Source organism: Bufo bufo, chromosome 3 (genome assembly GCF_905171765.1).
Source record: "Bufo bufo chromosome 3, aBufBuf1.1, whole genome shotgun sequence".
Taxonomy (NCBI): domain Eukaryota; kingdom Metazoa; phylum Chordata; class Amphibia; order Anura; family Bufonidae; genus Bufo; species Bufo bufo.
In genome coordinates this window covers 263,816,960-263,836,387 of record NC_053391.1, presented here as the reverse complement: position 1 = coordinate 263,836,387, position 19,428 = coordinate 263,816,960, and the positions used below count along the sequence as shown (strand labels likewise).

Here is a 19,428-nt window from a genome sequence, read left to right as displayed (position 1 = left end):
AGCCTCTTGAACGCGACCGTTTTTTTTTTTCCATTCCGTTTTTGTGTGTTCTATTTGTGGTCCATATGCAGAACCATTCACTTGAATGGGTCTGCAAAACAACGGAAGGTACTCCGTATGCATTCCATTTCTGTATTTGCGTTCAAAGCTAGAAACATGTTCTATTATTGCTCACAAATCACGTTCCTTGGCTCCATTCAAGTCAATGGTTCTGCAAAAAAACGGAATGCATACGCCCAATTTTTTTTATGTACACTGCTCAAAAAAATAAAGGGAACACTTAAACAACACAATGTATTTCCAAGTCAATCACACTTCTGTGAAATCAAACTGTCCACTTAGGAAGCAACACTGAGTGACAATCAATTTCACATGCTGTTGTGCAAATGGGATAGACAACAGGTGGAAATTATAGGCAATTAGCAAGACACCCCCAATAAAGGGGTGGTTCTGCAGGTGGTGACCACAGACCACTTCTCAGTTCCTATGCTTCCTGGCTGATGTTTTGGTCACTTTTGAATGCTGGCAGTGCTTTCACTCTAGTGGGTAACATGAGACTGAGTCTACAACCCACACAAGTGGCTCAGGTAGTGCAGCTTATCCAGGATGGCACATCAATGCGAGCTGTGGCAAGAAGGTTTGCTGTGTCTGTCAGCGTAGTGTCCAGAGCATGGAGGCGCTACCAGGAGACAGGCCAGTACATCAGGAGACGTGGAGGAGGCCGTAGGAGGGCAACAACCCAGCAGCAGGACCGCTACCTCCGCCTTTGTGCAAGGAGGAACAGGAGGAGCACTGCCAGGGCCCTGCAAAATGACCTCCAGCAGGCCACAAATGTGCATGTGTCTGCTCAAACGGTCAGAAACAGACTCCATGAGGGTGATATGAGGGCCCGACGTCCACAGGTGGGGGCTGTGCTTACAGCCCAACACCGTGCAGGACGTTTGGCATTTGCCAGAGAACACCAAGATTATCAAATTCGCCACTGGCGCCCTGTGCTCTTCACAGATGAAAGCGGGTTCACACTGAGCACATGTGACAGACGTGACAGAGTCTGGAGACGCCGTGGAGAACGTTCTGCTGCCTGCAACATCCTCCAGCATGACCGGTTTGGCATTGGGTCAGTAATGGTGTGGGGTGGCATTTCTTTGGAGGGCCGCACAGCCCTCCATGTGCTCGCCAGAGGTAGCCTGACTGCCATTAGGTACCAAGATGAGATCCTCAGACCCCTTGTGAGACCATATGCTGGTGCGGTTGGCCCTGGGTTCCTCCTAATGCAAGACAATGCTAGACCTCATGTGGCTGGAGTGTGTCAGCAGTTCCTGCAAGACGAAGGCATTGATGCTATGGACTGGCCCGCCCGTTCCCCAGACCTGAATCCAATTTAACACATCTGGGACATCATGTCTCGCTCTATCCACCGTCACGTTGCACCACAGACTGTCCAGGAGTTGGCAGATGCTTTAGTCCAGATCTGGGAGGAGATCCCTCAGGAGACCGTCCGCCACCTCATCAGGAGCATGTACAGGCGTTGTAGGTAGGTCATACAGGCACGTGGAGGCCACACACACTACTGAGCCTCATTTTGACTTGTTTTAAGGACATTACATCAAAGTTGGATCAGCCTGTAGTGTGTTTTTCCACTTTAATTTTGAGTGTCACTCCAAATCCAGACCTCCATGGGTTGAAAAATTTGATTTCCATTTTTTATTTTTGTGTGATTTTGTTGTCAGCACATTCAACTATGTAAAGAACAAAGTATTTCAGAAGAATATTTAATTAACTCAGATCTAGGATGTGTTATTTTTGTGTTCCCTTTATTTTTTTGAGCAGTGTACTTACTGTTTAAACATTATTGTATGCTTCCGTTTACGATCCGCAAAAAACGTATCACAAACTTAACCCAAACGGAGGAACGGAAACGAAAACGCTACTGAAACAAAAACCTGGAAAAACGGACTGCAAAATACTTAAAGCCATACAGTCATGTGCAAGAGGCCTAAGACAAAGTCATAAAGTACTCCAATGCAGACTCAAGCAACTCCCCCCACAGTCTATACTGTATATACATTCTCCTATGACAGTTTTCTGTGTACTAGATTTGAGAGAGTGGAGACAGCGCGTTGGACCGCAGTGACGTGATGAATCTTCAGTTTCTGTGGCCTCTCTGCAGGAACTCTTCAAAAAAATTTTTTTTACCAGAAAACCACTTTAAGCAGTTTTCTCTCATAATGTTTATGAAACTGAAAGATTATATAGCTATCAGTTTACTATATCACATGCATGTAGTACTGGCTGCTTTTGCAACAAAAAACTCTTTATTAACCCTTTTGCTACCAGCACCATACAGGTGTGGTCTTTAAACATGGCACCTTCTCATGTGTGTAGCAGGCTCCATAGCCAGCGGGTTTTAAACAGCAGAGGCCCACGACAATAATGCCAATCGCAGATATTACATTCTTCAGATGCCTTGATCATGTTTGATAACTGCATCTAAAGTGTTAAAAAAAAAATCCAGAAGCATGCATGCAGCAATCTGGGATGCTGATCTTTAAATCTAATAGGCTAGGTCTCTTTGAAGAGACCCAGCGTATTAGAGGTGCAGTTCCTATGTTGGCCAGCAGGTGGCAGGCCAATATAGATCATCAATCTATGTATTACTATACTCCCTATGGGAGTATAGTAATATTCTATTCAAAAAACAAGGTATAGCCTCCTAGAAAGGCTACAAAAAGTAAAAAATAAAATATATAAAAATATAAACACCATGGGCATCACAGCGTCTAAAAAACGCCCATACTATTAAAATATAAAAATATTTTTCCAATATGGCAGTGCTCCGGACTAAAAAAAAAATTACCTAGATGCCTTTTGGCTCCTATACTAAAAATGTTATTTGGCTCCTATTTTTGTCGCCAAATATAAATACACATATAATTATGATCTATAAAATTGCCTCATTCACACGTCTGTGATTGTGAGCCAAAACCAGGATTGGAGCCTTCACAGACATAAGGTAAAGGGAAAGATCTGCACCTGTTCTATGTTTAGATCCACACCTGGTTTAGCTCAAAAATCACTGATGGAAATCACTGACTGAACAGTGACTGTGTGAATAAGGCATTACTGTGTGCAGTGTCACTGATTTAGGGTTTATTGGTCCCAATGACTGTAAAAATGTCAGAGTCACTTGGCAATCCTGTGTAATAAGTAATCTTTAATTCTGTTTTGAGCAGATAACCTCTTCACACTGGATTGAGTTCCTTTTCAATAGTACCATCCTAGGGTGTGTGTGTGTGTGTGTGTGTGTGTGTGTGTGTATGTATATGTGTGTGTATGTATATGTGTGTGTATGTATATGTGTGTGTATGTATATGTGTGTGTATGTATATGTGTGTGTATGTATATGTGTATGTGTGTGTGTGTGTGTATATATATATATATATATATATATATATATATATATATATATATGTGTTTGGACAATAATATATTTATTTTTTTTAACAGACCTCGGGTCAGGCCAGCAGTCAGACCTCATCTGACAACCCCAATCATAACATATGCTGTTAGTGTTATCCAATACATACCAGAACTGTAAGGGTTACATAGCATCATAAATCAATGCAATGCTATGCGACCCCGGCAGTGCTGGGAGGTGAGGACAGGTGTTCTCCCTGACATGCGCTGCGAGTTCAGTACGTGTGACTCTCTTGTGTGAAAGGGACCTAAAAGGGAATATATAATGAAGGTAAGGTAATCTATTTTCCTTATGTGTCCTCCTGCACTGAGTTGTCCCAGAAGATTGGAAATTAGCAAATGTTGTGCCCATTCACAAGAAAGGTAGTAGGGAGGAATCTAGCAACTATAGGCCAATAAGCCTGACATCAATAGTGGGGAAATTTATGGAAACCATACTTAAGGAGAGGATTGTGGAACATCTAAAATTCCATTGATTGAAAGATGAAAAACAGCATGGGTTTACTTCAGGGAGATCATGTCTAAAATAATTGGGTGACTAAAATAATAGATGGCGGAGGTGCAGTAGACATCGCTTATCTAGACTTTAGTAAGGCTTTTGATACTGTCCCACATAGAAGGCTTATCAATAAAGTGCAGTCATTGGGCTTGGACTCCCATATTGTTGAATGGATTAGGCAGTGGCTGAGGGACAGACAACCGAGGGATGTAATCAATGGAGTATATTCAGACCATGGTCTAGTTACCAGTAGGGTACCTCAGGAATCTGTTCTGGGACCCATATTGTTTAATATCTTTATCAGCGAAATTGCAGAAGGCCTCTATGTTAAGGTGTGTCTTTTTGATGACACAAAGATTTGTAACAGGGTTGATATTCCTGGAGGGATACACCAAATATAAAAGGATTTAGGAAAACTAGAAGAATGGTCAAAAATCTGGCAACTAAAAATTTTATGTTGATAAGTGCAAGATAATGCACCTGGGGCGTAAAAACCAAAGAGCAGAATATAAAATCGGTGATACAGTCCTAACCTCAGTATCTGAGGAAAGGGATTTAGGGGTCATTATTTCAGAAGACTTAAAGGTAGGCAGAAAATGTCATAGAGCAGCAGGAAATGCTAGCAGAATGCTTGGGTGTATAGGGAGAGGCATTGCCAGTAGAAAGAGGGAGGTGCTCATGCCGCTCTACAGATCACTAGTGAGACCTCATTTGGAGTATTGTGCGCAGTACTGGAGACCATATCTCCAGAAGGATATTGATACTTTGGAGAGAGTTCAGAGAAGAGCTACTAAACTAGTACATGGATTGCAGGATAAAACTTACCAGGAAAGATCAAAGGACCTTAACATGTATAGCTTAGAAGAAAGACGAGACAGAGGGGATATGATAGAAAACTTTAAATACATAAAGGGAATCAACTAGGTAAAAGAGGAGAAAATATTTAAAATTAGAGGGGTAAAGGTTTAAAAGTAATATCGGGAACTATTACTTTACTGAGAGAGTAGTGGATGCATGGAATAGCCGTCCAGCAGAAGTGATAGCTGCAAATACAGTGAAGGAGTTTAACCTCTTCCGGACACATGACATACTAGTACGGCATATTGTCCTAGTACTTAAGGACACATGACGTATCGTTACGTCATGTGTATTTCCGATCGCCGCCAACCGGTGGGCGGTGATCAGAACTATGTGCCTGCTCAAATCATTGAGGTTACCTTGGGTCAATGCGTGGGGGGGTTCCGTGACCCCCCTGTGTCTGCGATCGCCGCAAACCGCAGGTCAATTCAGACCTGCGGCTTTTTATGGTGCGGCGGTGCCATTGGGTACCCGTGGGGCTGTAGGGGGGCCCCGATGGCATGGAAGGCAGCGCGATGCCTTCCTGTGACGAGCCTGTGAGAACCAGCCCCCTGGATCTCACAGGCCGGAAGCTGTATGAGTAATACTCACTGTATTACTCATACAGCCAATGCATTTCAATACAGAAGTATGCAGAATGCATTGTAAAGAATTAGACCCCCAAAAGTTGAAGTCCCAAAGTGGGACAAAAAATAAAGTGAAAAACAAAAAAAGTTTAAAAAATAAAGTTTTCCCCCCACAAAATTAATTTTCAAGTAAAAATAAACAAAACGTCATTTTCCCCAAATAAAGTATCGCCGCGTCCGTATCAACCGGCGCTATAAACAGATCACCTGATGTAACCCTTCAGATGAACACCGTAAAAAAATAAAACTGTGCTAAACAATTTTTTGTCACCTTACCTTAGAAAAAAAAACCTATGGCTCAGAATATGGAGACACTAAAACATTTTTTTGTTTGTTTTAAAAAAGCTTAGTGTAAAACTTACATAGATACCTAATATGTATACATTTTTTTTTTTTATCGCCGCTTCCACCCCTCAGGTGAATACCGTAAAAAAATGTAAAAAAAAAATTTGTCACCTTACATCACAAAAAGTGTAATAGCAAGCGATCAAAAAGTTATACGCACCCCAAAATAGTGCCAATCAAACGGTCATTTCATCCCGCAAAAATCATACCCTCCCCAAGATAATCGCCCAAAAAATGAAAAAACTATGGCTCTCAGGCTATGGAAACACTAAAACATGATTATTATTTTTTTGTTTCAAAAATAAAATCATTGTGTAAAACTTGCATAAATAAAAAAAAAGTATACATATTAGGTATCGCCGCGTCCTTGACAACCTGGTCTATAAAAATACCACATGATCTACCTTGTGAGATGAATGTTGTAAATAACAAAAAACAGCTTTTTCTTGTTACCTTGCCTCACAAAAAGTGTAATATATAGAGCAACCAAAAATCATATGTACCCTAAAATAGTACCAACAAAACTGCCACCCTGTCCCGTAGTTTCTAAAATGGGGTCATTTTTTTTTTGGAGTTTCTACTCTAGGGGTGCATCACGGGGGCTTCAGTTGGCAAAGTCTGCCTTCAAAAAACCGTATGGCATTACTTTCCTTCTGCGCCCTGCCATGTGCCCGTACAGCGGTTTACGACCACATATGGGGTGTTTCTGTAAACTACAGAATCAGAGCATTAAATATTGAGTTTGGTTTGGCTGTTAACCCTTGCTTTGTAACTGGAAAAAATATATTAAAATGGAAAATCTGCCAAAAAAGTGAAATTTTGAAATTGTATCTCTATTTTCCATTAATTCTTGTGGAACACCTAAAGGGTTAACAAAGTTTGTAAAATCAGTTTTCAATACCTTGAGGGGTGTAGTTTCTAGAATGGGGTCATTTTTGGGTGGTTTCTTTTATGTAAGCCTCACAAAGTGACTTCAGATCTGAACTGCTCCTTAACCTCTTAAAGGGACACTGACACGGCCAAAAAGCATATTAATTAACCCCTTAGTGACCAAGCACATTTTTTAAAAATTGCATTCCAAGAGCTAGAACTTTTTTTGTTTTTTTTAAATGTACTTGTATGAGGTCTTATTTTTTGCAGGACAAGTTGTAGTTTTTAATGCACCATTTTAAGTACATGTAATGATTGATCAAAGCCAGCCGTTTAGCTAAAACCCCCTTTGTTTACGTCAGTAAAAACACGTATGGGTGGTCACTAAGGGGTTAAGGTATATATATGACCGTACAGGTCTTATAAAGTGTATAAGAATCATGTAAGTATCCCCCCTGTCCACCTTATAACTACAGTAATGTGAAGTTTTATAACCTGCTGGAATCGGGTTCAATCTGCCCAAGGGGCGGTGCTTCACCTGGGCTGGCTGGGCGCAAGCTGAGGTGAAGCACCGCCCCTTGGGCAGATTGAACCCGATTCCAGCAGGTTATAAAACTTCACATTACTGTAGTTATAAGGTGGACAGCGGGGATACTTACATGATTCTTATACACTTTATAAGACCTGTACGGTCATATATATACCTTAATATGCTTTTTGGCCCTGTCAGTGTCCCTTTAAGGACTCGGCCCCATTTCACCTTCTGGACTTGGCCGTTTTTTGCAAATCTGACTAGTGTCACTTTAAGTGCTGATAACTTTAAAACGATTTGACTTATCCAGGTTATTCTGAGATTGTTTTTTCGTCACATATTGTACTTCATGACACTGGTAAAATGAAGTTAAAAAAAAATCATTTGTATTTATAAAAAAATACCAAATTTACCAAAAATTTGTAAAAAATTGCAAATTTCCAAGTTTCAATTTCTCTACTTCTATAATACATAGTAATACCTACAAAAATAGTTATTACTTTACATTCCCCATATGTCTACTTCATGTTTGGATCATTTTGGGAATGATATTTTATTTTTTGGGGATGTTGCAAGGCTTAGAAGTTTAGAAGCAAATCTTGAAATTTTTCAGAAATTTGCAAAAACCCAATTTTTAGGGACCAGTTCAGGTCTGAAGTCACTTTGCGAGGCTTACATAATAGAAATGACCCAAAAATGACCCCATTCTATAAACTACACCCCTCAAGGTATTCAAAACTGAAACTGATTTTACAAACTTTGTTAACCCTTTAGGTGTTCCACAAGAATTAATGGAAAATAGAGATACAATTTCAGAATTTCACTTTTTTGGCAGACTTTCTATTTTAATAATTTTTTTTCCAGTTACAAATCAAGGGTTAACAGGACCCCCCCCCCCCCCCCGTGCATTTAGCCGAGTTGCCTGCCCAAAAATGGGTGTTTGGGAACAGCTGAGTTTAGCAGAGTTGCCTGCCCAAAACTGGGTTTTTGGGAACAGGTAATTGTCAGCCATTTTGGGGATTCACATCGTTTGAAGTTACTGCCCATATCTTCAGCTTTCCCCACAGCCGGAATATAACTGCTGCATCTCAGTAAGCCAATATTCTGTATTTTACCCCTTTTATTTTATCTGTTTTACTGCATTATTGTATGTATATTTTTATCTTTTATCTGACACTTTTTGTATTGCACTGCACTATTGTGTATAAAATTTAAAAATTAATAAGTCCCTTACTTGTGGTCTTATAGAACTTGCTCTTTCGGAGGGAATAACGTTATCAGTAGTGTTTCAGAGGATTTTAGATCCCATATAGATAGGCCCCTATTGCCTTATAGTATAGGTACAATAAGTTTACATTACATGTATTTCGCTGCCGCTTATCTGGACATCAAGTGACATCTACTACCCTATATGATGATCTAATGTCTTACTGTACTTATTGTACCTTGTCTTTTTATATGAAACTACGTTCTGTAACATTTGTCTATATTTATACCAGGCTGTGATCAAGGTCTAGTATTGACCGAAACGTTGGCCAGTGGCTAAATATTATTCTCTGGATGGATAAATAAGTAAAAAAAAAAATCAAAAGAACTTTAATAATAAGCATTTAACACAACAGCCGCTTGAGTGCTGTGGTTTTCTCTTCTACTTCCATGAACTTTGCATACCACTGAGCACCACCTTCACCACAGAGGTGTGCCGTTCAACTTTCTTCTCATATTGGTCCCAGCAGTCAGACCCCCATCAATCAGACACTTATCACCTGTCGTGTCCGAGCTTTTTGATCTTTTCACATTCCCTATCCTTAAAGGTTTTCTTTGGGTGTAAAAATAAAAATCTGTCAACCTAAAATGGAAATGCTCGCCTGTTAAAGGATCTGTGTCCACTTTTCTAGTTATCCTCTATCCATGGTATCGGGGATAATTAAGTGATCCATGGGGGTCTGAACACTGGAGCCCCCACTGATCCCCCTTTATTGAGTGCCAGGTCGAGCTTATGCCGTGCCTCTCAATCGATTCTCTATCGATTCACTGGAGATGGCAGGGTACAGCGCTGGCTATTTCCAGTGGTCCCAAAGAGAATAAATTTAGCAGCAGGTCATATGTGTGGCCTGCCACACCATTCAAAAGGAGGAACAGGAACAGTTCCTGGGATCAGTGAGGGGGTCGCTGAATCGGACCCCAGTAATCATATTGTTATTCCCTATGTTGTGTAGACGATAACTTGAAAACCTGGTCAATGCCTTTAAATCCTCCACCACTCCACCAGTATCTCTTTACATGGTATCAATGTTGCCTGTAAATACAGAATATCATCACTACCACCATGTAAACCATTTGTGTCCATACTGGAGAATGTGACGCACTGTGCAGAATGTTTCAGTCATAAGTCCAACCCCCTTTGCATGTCATAACCTTTAACAAAGCTTGAGCAAAAGGCACCAACGGACGGTCATAACTGAAACTGAGGCATTAGGGTCACCTGAGGCAGGTTAATAGTGGGGATCCTGGAGCAAGGGTAACTGGAGAAGAGGCAATATTAGCGGTGCATTTAGATTGGGGGCATCTGGAGCTTTGGCACTAATGGGGGTGCACCTAAAGCAGAGGCATTGTGGGGATCTAGGGCAGAGTCCCCCCAATGCCACTCTGAACTCTGCAGAGAGCAGCACACATACATAGATGTGAGTCTACTATAAACAAATCCCCTATTTCCTTCTTAGTCTCCTACAGCTCACTACTGTCACACACCTGAGAATTAAGCCCAGCGCTGCAGAGAAGTCCTCTTCTCCAGCAACCCCAGTTTTCTGACAGCAGGGAGGTCAGGAGGATGGCCAGACATGTTCTCTCCTCCTTCACTGCCAGCAGTCCAGGAAGCTTAGAAGATACTGCGTGGCCTCCTGTACAATTTACACCAGTAGGAAGCTGCATCACTATGCGATACTGCCACCTAGTGGCTAGAATAATTATCTCTCCTGAGAAATAACTACCCCTCCGTCTTATCTCCGGGTGCAAGAGACTAAGGGCCTACCCAGGAATCCTCCGCCTTCCTGGTGGGCCAGTCCGAGCCTGGTGTTATGTATGAGAGAAACAAAAGCAGACACTCTGCTAATCAGAAGACCCCATGATTTGTGGGTCTAAACTTTTTCAAATAGCTTGTAGCTCTCTGCATATCAGGTCACCTACTTGTGTGTCTGTTGGTGCAATGTATTAATATTGTCATTTTTCATTTTGTAGATGACTGTGGAGAAAGTGCAAGGAATCAGCCGCCTGGAACAGCTGTGTGAGGAATTTTTGGAAGAGGAGCGGGTACAAGAGCTCAAGCAAGAAAAGAAGCGTCAGAAAAAGAAGAACAGGAGAAAAAATAAATGTGTTTGCACTATACCCGTATCAGCTGACATTAAGGAATTGTCAGTTGAAAGTGAAAAGGATGTAAGTAATTTAGTTACATGTACTGTTTATAAATTTTGCTTGTAGCCTGTCTCTAAATGAGCTGTAAGACTTGAGCTTCAAAAAAATGCTTTGGCTGGTCTTATTCACTGTTGCTCATTATTTTTTCTCTACGATTTACTGACCCCTTAGCCAACCAGCAATAATCTTTCAAGGTATGTCCACATGACAGGCCTTTTCCGCTGCTGAATCCACATTCAAAACACCAACTGTTTCCCATTGACTTCATTGTAAAAAATAAATAAATATTCACCATCTGCACACAGTGTAAAATGGAAGGTTTTTTTCAGTAGCTAATTTGAAAAAAAGCTTCAGACTTCATATGTTACTATTTTAAAGCAGATTTGATTGTGAATTTCATAGAAATCAATGGCGAAGCAGATAAACCTCACTCAAAACTTTTCTAAAACTCTTGACCCCAGCAAGTGCTTTCCCTTAGACTGTGTCTATATTTGTAAGGAATGTGATCATAGTGCTAGAGGGGTCATAGAGGGGTCATTTATTGGGAGAACTTCTATAAAACTAAACACAATTATATCGCACTTGCAGAAAACAATATAGATCGGTGAATATGCAGGGGTATTTACCAGGGAAACAGGAGGAAAAATAGAAGCTGCACAATTATGCTTAGGGAAAGCTGGGTTCTGTTCAATGCAATGTAGACTTAGGCTACTTTCACACTTGCGGCAGAGTGATCCGGCAAGCAGTTCAGTCACCGGAACTGCCTGCCGGATACGTTTTTCTGTTGTCATCTGTAGAAACGGATCTGGCATTGCAGTATTTTGAATGCCTAATACATTCCTATGGGAAAAAAATGCCAGATTCGGCATTCAGACAAGTGTTCAGTTTTTTTGGCTGGAGATAAAACCGCAGCATGCTGTGGTATTATCTCCGTCCTGAACAGTCAAAAAGACTGAACTGAAGACATCCTGATGCATCCTGAACGGATTGGTCTCCATTCAGAATGCATTAGGATAAAACTGATCAGTTTTTTCTGGTTTAGAGCCACTAGGACGGAACTCTATGCCGGAAAAGAAAAACGCTAGTGTGAAAGTACCCTTACCATACCCTTGCCAGAATGAAGAGAGGACAGAAGCATGTTATACAACTGCCATGTTTACCTGTCAGGCTTAGACGATATGGCACTTTCACTCATGCTTGACCCCAGAGATCTATCAAAGTCTGATCTTCACTACGCGTGGTTGGGGAGTGTATCATGGCACGAACAAAGTAGATTTCTGGTAACAGAAGAATAGGTGTTGATCAGACTGGAAAAGGTTACAAAGCCATATCTAAAAAGTTTGGGCTCCACCAATCCACAGTCAGATTGTTTACAAATGGAGAAGATTGAAATAAATTATTACCCTCCCTAGGAGTGGTCAACTATGTGGCACAAAGGAAACCAAGGTGACCTCTAAGCAACTAAAGACCTGTTTCACATTAGCTAATTTTATAAGTCCCCTAATGGAGGGTTACTCAACAACAGTGTGCATGGTAAAATTGCACAGATAAAGCCACTGCCCTCCAAAAAGAACATCACTGCCTGTTTGCAGTTTGCTAAAGATCACCTGGACAAGACAGAAGGCTATTATAACTATGTATTGTGGACGGAGGAGACCAAAGTAGAATATAATTAGGGATGAGCAAATCGACTTAGAGCACTCTGTACAGTATTAGAATGTATTTGCTCCGATGAGCAGAAGTTAATACTTCGCTAAGTCTCACCAGACTTCGGGTAATAACTTCATAAATTATTTTTAACTGTAGAAAAGCGTTTGTACCGAACTCTGGTTCGGTTCCAGGTGGTACCTCCTTACAGTATTCAAAGTTTTATGTGAATCGACTTTGGATGAAGCATCCGAAGTCTATTCACTAATCCCTAAATATAATCAATATAACAGAGTTGAAGCTGTTTTTACTAAGGAATGGGCTGAAATTCTTCCAAGGCCATGTGCAGGACAAATCAAGAATTACTGGAAAGTTGCAGGTTTACTTCTGCACAAGGGGGTCACAGTAGATACTATAAGCAAAAGTTCATATGATTTTGCCATTCACAGATGTGTGATTTTTATATGATATCTAATTTTAACTCCTTTAATTTGGTTATCTTTACTTTTAGGACTTGTGTGATAAAGATTACATATGCAGTATTTAGGTCAAATTTATGCAGAAATGTTGAAAATTCTGAAGGATTTGCAAATTTTCAAGCACTACTGTGTGTGTGTGTGTGTGTGTGTGTGTGTATATAGAGATATAGATAGAGATAGATATATCTATCTATCTATCTATCTATCTCTCTATCTATCTCTCTAATTTCCCCAGTCGTCTCCATGACAGCACAAACTGAGATTGCCTTCCTCTGATAGGACAGGAAAAAGCACACAGAGAGGTTAAAAACCCCACCCACCCCTCATCGCCAGTGTTTTTTCCTGTCCTGTCAAGGAAGGAATGCCAGAGAGGTGCTGGGAGCTCTTCTGGGTTCCCTAGTCCTTTTTTTCGATTTTTATTTTTTTTTTTACCTTTTTTTCTTCGCACCCTGCTACGGCAGGGTGTCATTTGTTAGACCGGAGGTCTGTTCCGGGGTCCGGCTCTTCCCTCCTCCAGGTGCGGTCTATGCCCGGGTCACCCTCATTCATGGTGATCCCGGCGAAGTTCCCTCTGCGGCGGCCCAGGCGGGCTTGAAGCAGTGCGGTAGGGCGGCTGAAGCGACGCTATGACGCGCTTCCCTCCAGTCGCCAGGTGATGACGTCGGACGCCGAGAGGCGTGGCCAGCGTTGTGACGTCACGGAGGCCGCGGCCGGCACCAAATTCAAAAAGGGACGCCGATTTGGACTGCTCTGAGGCCTCCACGATTCACCCTACCTGCTGACAGCAACGCAAGTGGACGGGTGATGAGAAGATGAGCGCCCCTACCACCACTGGCTCGGGTCCTGAGCCCCCTACCACTCTGAGCGGTGTGAGTAGCCTGCTGGCACCTTTTCATATTGCATATTTTCCCTGCAGTGGTTGACCCTTTCCTCCCTTGTGTGTTGCAGGGAGAAAAGGAGTCTACCTCCTCTGTTAAATCCAGACCCAGGAAGTGCGGCGTCTGTTCTAAGCGCCTTCCTTCCTCAGGGTCCAAGTTACTGTGTAAGGACTGCACCTCTACCGTGGTGAAGACTGAGTCCTCTAGTTTTATGGAGGAGATCAAGACTCTGGTCAGAACGGAGGTCCAATCAGCGTTGGCCGCTAGGGACCCCCCTGCCTCCCCTATACCCCAGCCCTGTCAGGGCCACAGACCACCCTCCTCCAGAGGCCTTGACTACTCTGGGAATGACCTGGACTCGGCCAACTCTGTTTTGTCAGATGTGGGAACTTCTACTAGATCTCAGGAATTGGAGGAACGTAGCGAGTACAGGAGATTCCTCTTTAACCCAGATGATATCGAAGATTTGATCCGAACCATCAGGGCCACTATTAAGATGGAGGTCCCTAAGAGGTCCAAGTCAGTCCAGGAGGAGTTTTTTGGGGTTTTAGGGGAGAGGCACGAATCGGTGTTCCTGGTCCCGGACAACGTCCAGAAGATAATACGGGCAGAATGGGAGAAGCCGGAGAAGGGTTCCTTGATCCCAAGGGGCCTCAAAAGGAGATACCCCTTCGACGAAGCGGACTGTGCCGACTGGGAGGCCATTCCCAGGGTGGACGCTCCCGTTGCTAAGGTAGCGAAACGACCGGTCCTTCTGTTTGAGGATGCAGCGCAGCTCAAGGACCCTCTAGATAGGAAAGCCGAGAGTCTGCTCAAGAGAACCTGGGAAGCTACAGCAGCTCTCCTAAAACCGGGGGTAGCAGCGACGTGTGTGGCCCGTACACTCGCAGTGTGGCTTGAACAACTAGAGCACCATATAGCGAATAAGGCCCCTCGGGAGGAGATCCTGGCCAGTATTCCTCTTCTGAAGAAGGCCACTTTCTTCCTTGCCGATGCCGCTGCAGAATCTGTACCCGTCTGGTGGTCCTGTCCAATACCACCAGACGGGTACTGTGGCTTAAGGCCTGGTCGGGCGACACCGTATCAAAAAACAGGCCGATATTTCTACCCTTTCACGGTCAATACGTGTTCGGGTCCGACCTGTACAAGATCCTTGAGAACGCCACGGACCGTAAGAAGGGCTTTCCAGAGGACAAATCCAAGTCCAGGAGACAGTTTTTTCGGAGGCCCCAGGAGGATCCCAGGGCCGATAGGAGGAGCCGCGAGGGTCGCGGATTTACGAGAGGCGGGAGAGGAAGTCGTTTTTTCCTTAATCCCAACAGGGGAGATCTCTCTCCCTCTTCATCAAAACAATGACATCATCCCGGTCGGAGGAAGGCTCAGCTCCTTTCTAGGGGTTTGGGAACAAACCATCACGGATCCGTATATATTAGGCATCGTAGAACATGGCTACACTATAGAACTGGATTCCCTTCCTCTGCAGAGGTTCGTCCTGACAAAGCTCACCAGGGGCCTCGAGTCTCCCTTATCCGAGGGCTTAAGAAACTTATTACGCCTGGGGGCAGTAGAAAGGGTCCCTGCCGGAGAATTGGGGAGGGGTCACTATTCCCCCTTATTCCTGGTCCGGAAATCGAATGGCAATTTTCGGACCATCATAAATTTAAAACCCCTGAACAAACACATCACCTACCACAAGTTCAGGATAGAGACTGTCAAGTCAGCGGTGAAGCTCATCAAAAGAGGGTCTATGATGGCTACAATAGACCTCTCCGACGCATACTTCCATATCCCAATACAGGTCCATTCCAGAAGATATCGGAGGTTCGCGGTGGAGCAAGGCGGGACAGTTTGCCACTATCAGTTCAAGTGCCTCCCGTTCGGCATATCATCGGCACCCCGCATATTCACCAAGGTTATGGCGGAGGTCGTAGCCTCCCTAAGCAAGGAGGGGATAAGAATCGTCCCTTACCTAGACGACCTGTTAATAGTAGCGGAAACCTCAGATCTCCTTCACAGACACATCCAAGTGGTTCTCTTGCGCCTCCAGAACTTGGGCTGGTTGGTCAACCGGGAGAAATCCAACATGTTCCCAGACCATCGGAAGGTATTCCTGGGTATTCTCTTGGATTCAGCTCTTCAAAAATCCTTTCTCCCTCCGCTAAAGGTACAGAAGCTGAAGTCAAGGGTCCTCCACTTCACCAAGCAGTCCCGTTGCTCAATAAGGCAGGGCATGGAGATGCTGGGCCATCTCACCTCCTGCATCCCTGCGGTAGCCTGGGCCCAATTCCATATGAGACCCTTACAGAAGCTGGTTCTAAAACAATGGAACAGGTATCGATCATCCCTGGACCAAGGGTTGTCAGTGTCCCGGGAGGTAAAGGCTTCACTGGGCTGGTGGCTCAAGACCAAGAACCTGGAAACGGGAGTTCCATGGAGGCAGGAGGGTGTGCTTTCCCTCACAACAGACGCCAGCTCTTGGAGCTGGGCGGCCCTCAGAGCTTCAGAGACTTTTCAAGGGATTTGGTCTGAGGACCAGAGAAGGATGTCCTCCAACTACAGAGAACTCCGTGCGATTTGGGAAGGCCTCAGGTCCATCCAAATACAGGCCAAAAATCGCACGTACTGGTCCATTCGGACAATTCCACAGCGGTGGCATTTATCCAGCACCAGGGAGGAACAAGACACGGTCACCACCAGAGGCTCTCAGACCGAATCTTCTTTTGGGCAAAAAAGAATCTACAATCCCTTGCGGCAGTACATCTGAAGGGATCCCTGAATCTCCAGGCGGATTACCTCAGTCGGCAAAGTCTGGATCCAGGCGATTGATCTTTGTCCCAGACCGCCTTCCAACAGATTCAGGATCGTTGGGGGAATCCCACCCTAGTCCTGTTCGCATCAGCAAAGAATTGCAAGGTTCAGAATTTCTTCTCCCTCAATCGAAGAGACCCATGTGTGGCAATAGACGCTTTTACCCAGAGCTGGACGACGGGCCTAGTCTACGCCTTTCCCCCGATACCAGTAATCCCAAGAGTGCTCCAAAAGTTTCACTCCGAAAGGTGCAGACTGATTCTGGTGGTCCCATTCTGGCCCAGGAGAAGCTGGTTCGGGCTCCTCAGGGCCCTCAGCCCGGAAGATCCCATCCGTTTCCTGCCGGAGGAGGGTCTTCTAACCCAGGGTCCCATTCCGCACCCCAATACCAACCTCCTCAAGCTGTCCTCCTGGATTCTCAGCAATCCCTCTTGCTAGGGCTCTCTGAAAGAGTAGTTAAGACCCTCTTACTCAGTAGGAAGTCCAACACCTCCAAAGCGTACCTCAAGGTTTGGTGAAAGTTCGCCTCCCCTTGGGGCCCGAGTCAGGTTCAACCAGTCCACCCCTAGTATCCTTCTTATCCTGGAATTCCTCCAGGATGGGCTGGATTTGGGTCTTGCTCCTAACACATTGCGAGTTCAGGTGTCTGCTTTGGGGGCCCTCTATAATACCAGCCTTTATGAGGTCCCCTGGGTAGCAAGATTCCTGAAAGCGGCAGATCAACTAAATCCCCGAGTCAGGAATATGGTCAGACCATGGAACCTCAACACCGTCCTTTTGGGGCTGTCGGCTGTTCCGTTTGAGCCTCTTCTCTCCCTATCTATTAAGTGGCTCACTCTGAAAACCATCTTCCTAGTGGCCATATCCTCCGCAAGGAGGGTTTGCGAGCTCCAGGCTCTGTCCATACAGGAACCCTTCCTCAAGGTGCTAGACAAGCTAGTTTTTAAATTAGACCCCTGTTTTCTCCCCAAAGTGGTCTCCTCCTTTCATAGGTCGCAAGATATAGTTATCCCGTCTTTCTTTCCTAACCCTAAAGACGAGCAGGAATCTAGATTCCACAATTTAGACGTTAGGTGTTCAGTTCTTCATTATTTACACGCCACAGAGGAGTGGCGTATCGATAAAAATGTATTTATCCAATTTGCAGGTCCAACTAGGGGTAAGAAGGCAGCTAAGAGCTCTATATCCCGCTGGATTAGATGAACCATCTCCGAGGCCTATAAAGCCTCTGGCAAGGAGGCTCCTACATCCCTTAGAGCCCACTCGGTTAGATCGGTCTCCACTTCTTGGGCTGAAAGAGCCCCTGCTTCATTAGAACAGATCTGCAGGGCAGCTACCTGGAAGAGGGCCCACACCTTCACCAAGCATTATAGGGTGGATGTGTTTGCTGACGAGGACTTGGCCTTTGGACGTAAAGTCCTAGGTGCTGTAGTCCCCCCCCCGCCTAAGTTACTTTGTTAGTTCTCAGTTTGTGCTGTCATGGAGACGACTAGGGAAATGAGTATTACACTCACCGGTAATCCGGTTTCCTGGAAGTCTCCATGACAGCACAACTTTGTCCCGCCCTTGTTTTTCTTTGTCATTAGACTATTTGGCTAGTTTTATGTTCTACCCCTTGTCCTAGTCCTGTTATAATACACTGGCGATGGGGGTGGGGTTTTTAACCTCTGTGTGCTTTTTCCTGTCCTATCAGAGGAAGGCAATCTCAGTTTGTGCTGCCATGGAGATTTCCAGGAAACCGGATTACCGGTGAGTGTAAAATATATATATATATATATATATATATATATATATATATATATATATATATATATATATATATAATATTAGGGGTGCACCGAAATTCCGGCAGCCGAAAATATCGGCCGAAAATGCAGCTAATCCACTTCGGCCGATATTGTTACATATCGGCCGAAAATATGGGGTGTGGGATTTGTCACCCACCATCTGCGGGCTGGCGCCGGGCGGGCGGTTTACTTTGTCACTGCATCTTAATTTTACCTTACAATCGTGAGGCTCCAGTAACTAACAACTCTGCAGGCAGAGCGGAGGGCGGCGTAACGTCACTTACTCACGTGACGCGCCTGCTCCGCCTCCTTCATTCATAAAGTGGGCGGAGCAGGTGCGTCACGTGAGTAAGTGACGTTACGCCGCCGCTCTGCCTGCAGAGTTGTTACTGGAGCGTCACGATTGTAAGGTAAAATAAAGATGCTGTGAGTGATGCTGTGAGCAGCAGGGCCGGGGCTGTTATGGGTAGGGGGATCGGTCTATGGCACTGCTTTGGGGAGGGGGGAATCTGTGCACTGTTATGGGGAAAGGGATCTGTGCACTGTTATGGGGAAAGGGATCTGTGCACTGTTATGCCCATAACAGTGCACATATCCCCTTTCCATAACAGTGCACAGATCCCGCTCTCCATAACAGCGCCACCCACAGATCCCCCTCTCCATAACAGCGCCACCCACAGATCCCCCTCTCCATAACAGCGCCACCCACAGATCCCCCTCTCCATAACAGCGCCACCCACAGATCCCCCTCTCCATAACAGCGCCACCCACAGATCCCCCTCTCCATAACAGCGCCACCCACAGATCCCCCTCTCCATAACAGCGCCACCCACAGATCCCCCTCTCCATAACAGCGCCACCCACAGATCCCCCTCTCCATAACAGCGCCACCCACAGATCCCCCTCTCCATAACAGCGCCACCCACAGATCCCCCTCTCCATAACAGCGCCACCCACAGATCCCCCTCTCCATAACAGCGCCACCCACAGATCCCCCTCTCCATAACAGCGCCACCCACAGATCCCCCTCTCCATAACAGAGCCACCCACAGATGAATTTCATTCATGAAAAAGAATTATTAATAAAATCATAAAAAAAAAAGTATTTTAAAAGTATTTGGGCAAAAAGGCCGTTTCGGTTTTCGGTCAAGGGCATCCTGAATTTTCGGTTTCGGACCAGAATTTTCATTTCGGTGCACCCCTAATATATA

The 19,428-nt window shown here is 44.5% G+C and overlaps 1 protein-coding gene across 2 annotated transcripts in view; it reads left to right on the top strand.

Moving 5' to 3' along the window:
- Window positions 1-19,428, top strand: part of GGNBP2 (gametogenetin binding protein 2) — a 350,746-nt gene that overhangs the window by 270,046 nt on the left and 61,272 nt on the right. For both annotated transcript variants that reach the window (XM_040424123.1, XM_040424122.1), the window contains exon 8: window positions 10,445-10,639. In XM_040424123.1, the coding sequence (XP_040280057.1) occupies window positions 10,445-10,639 (195 nt within the window). The remainder of the gene's footprint in view (window positions 1-10,444; window positions 10,640-19,428) is intronic.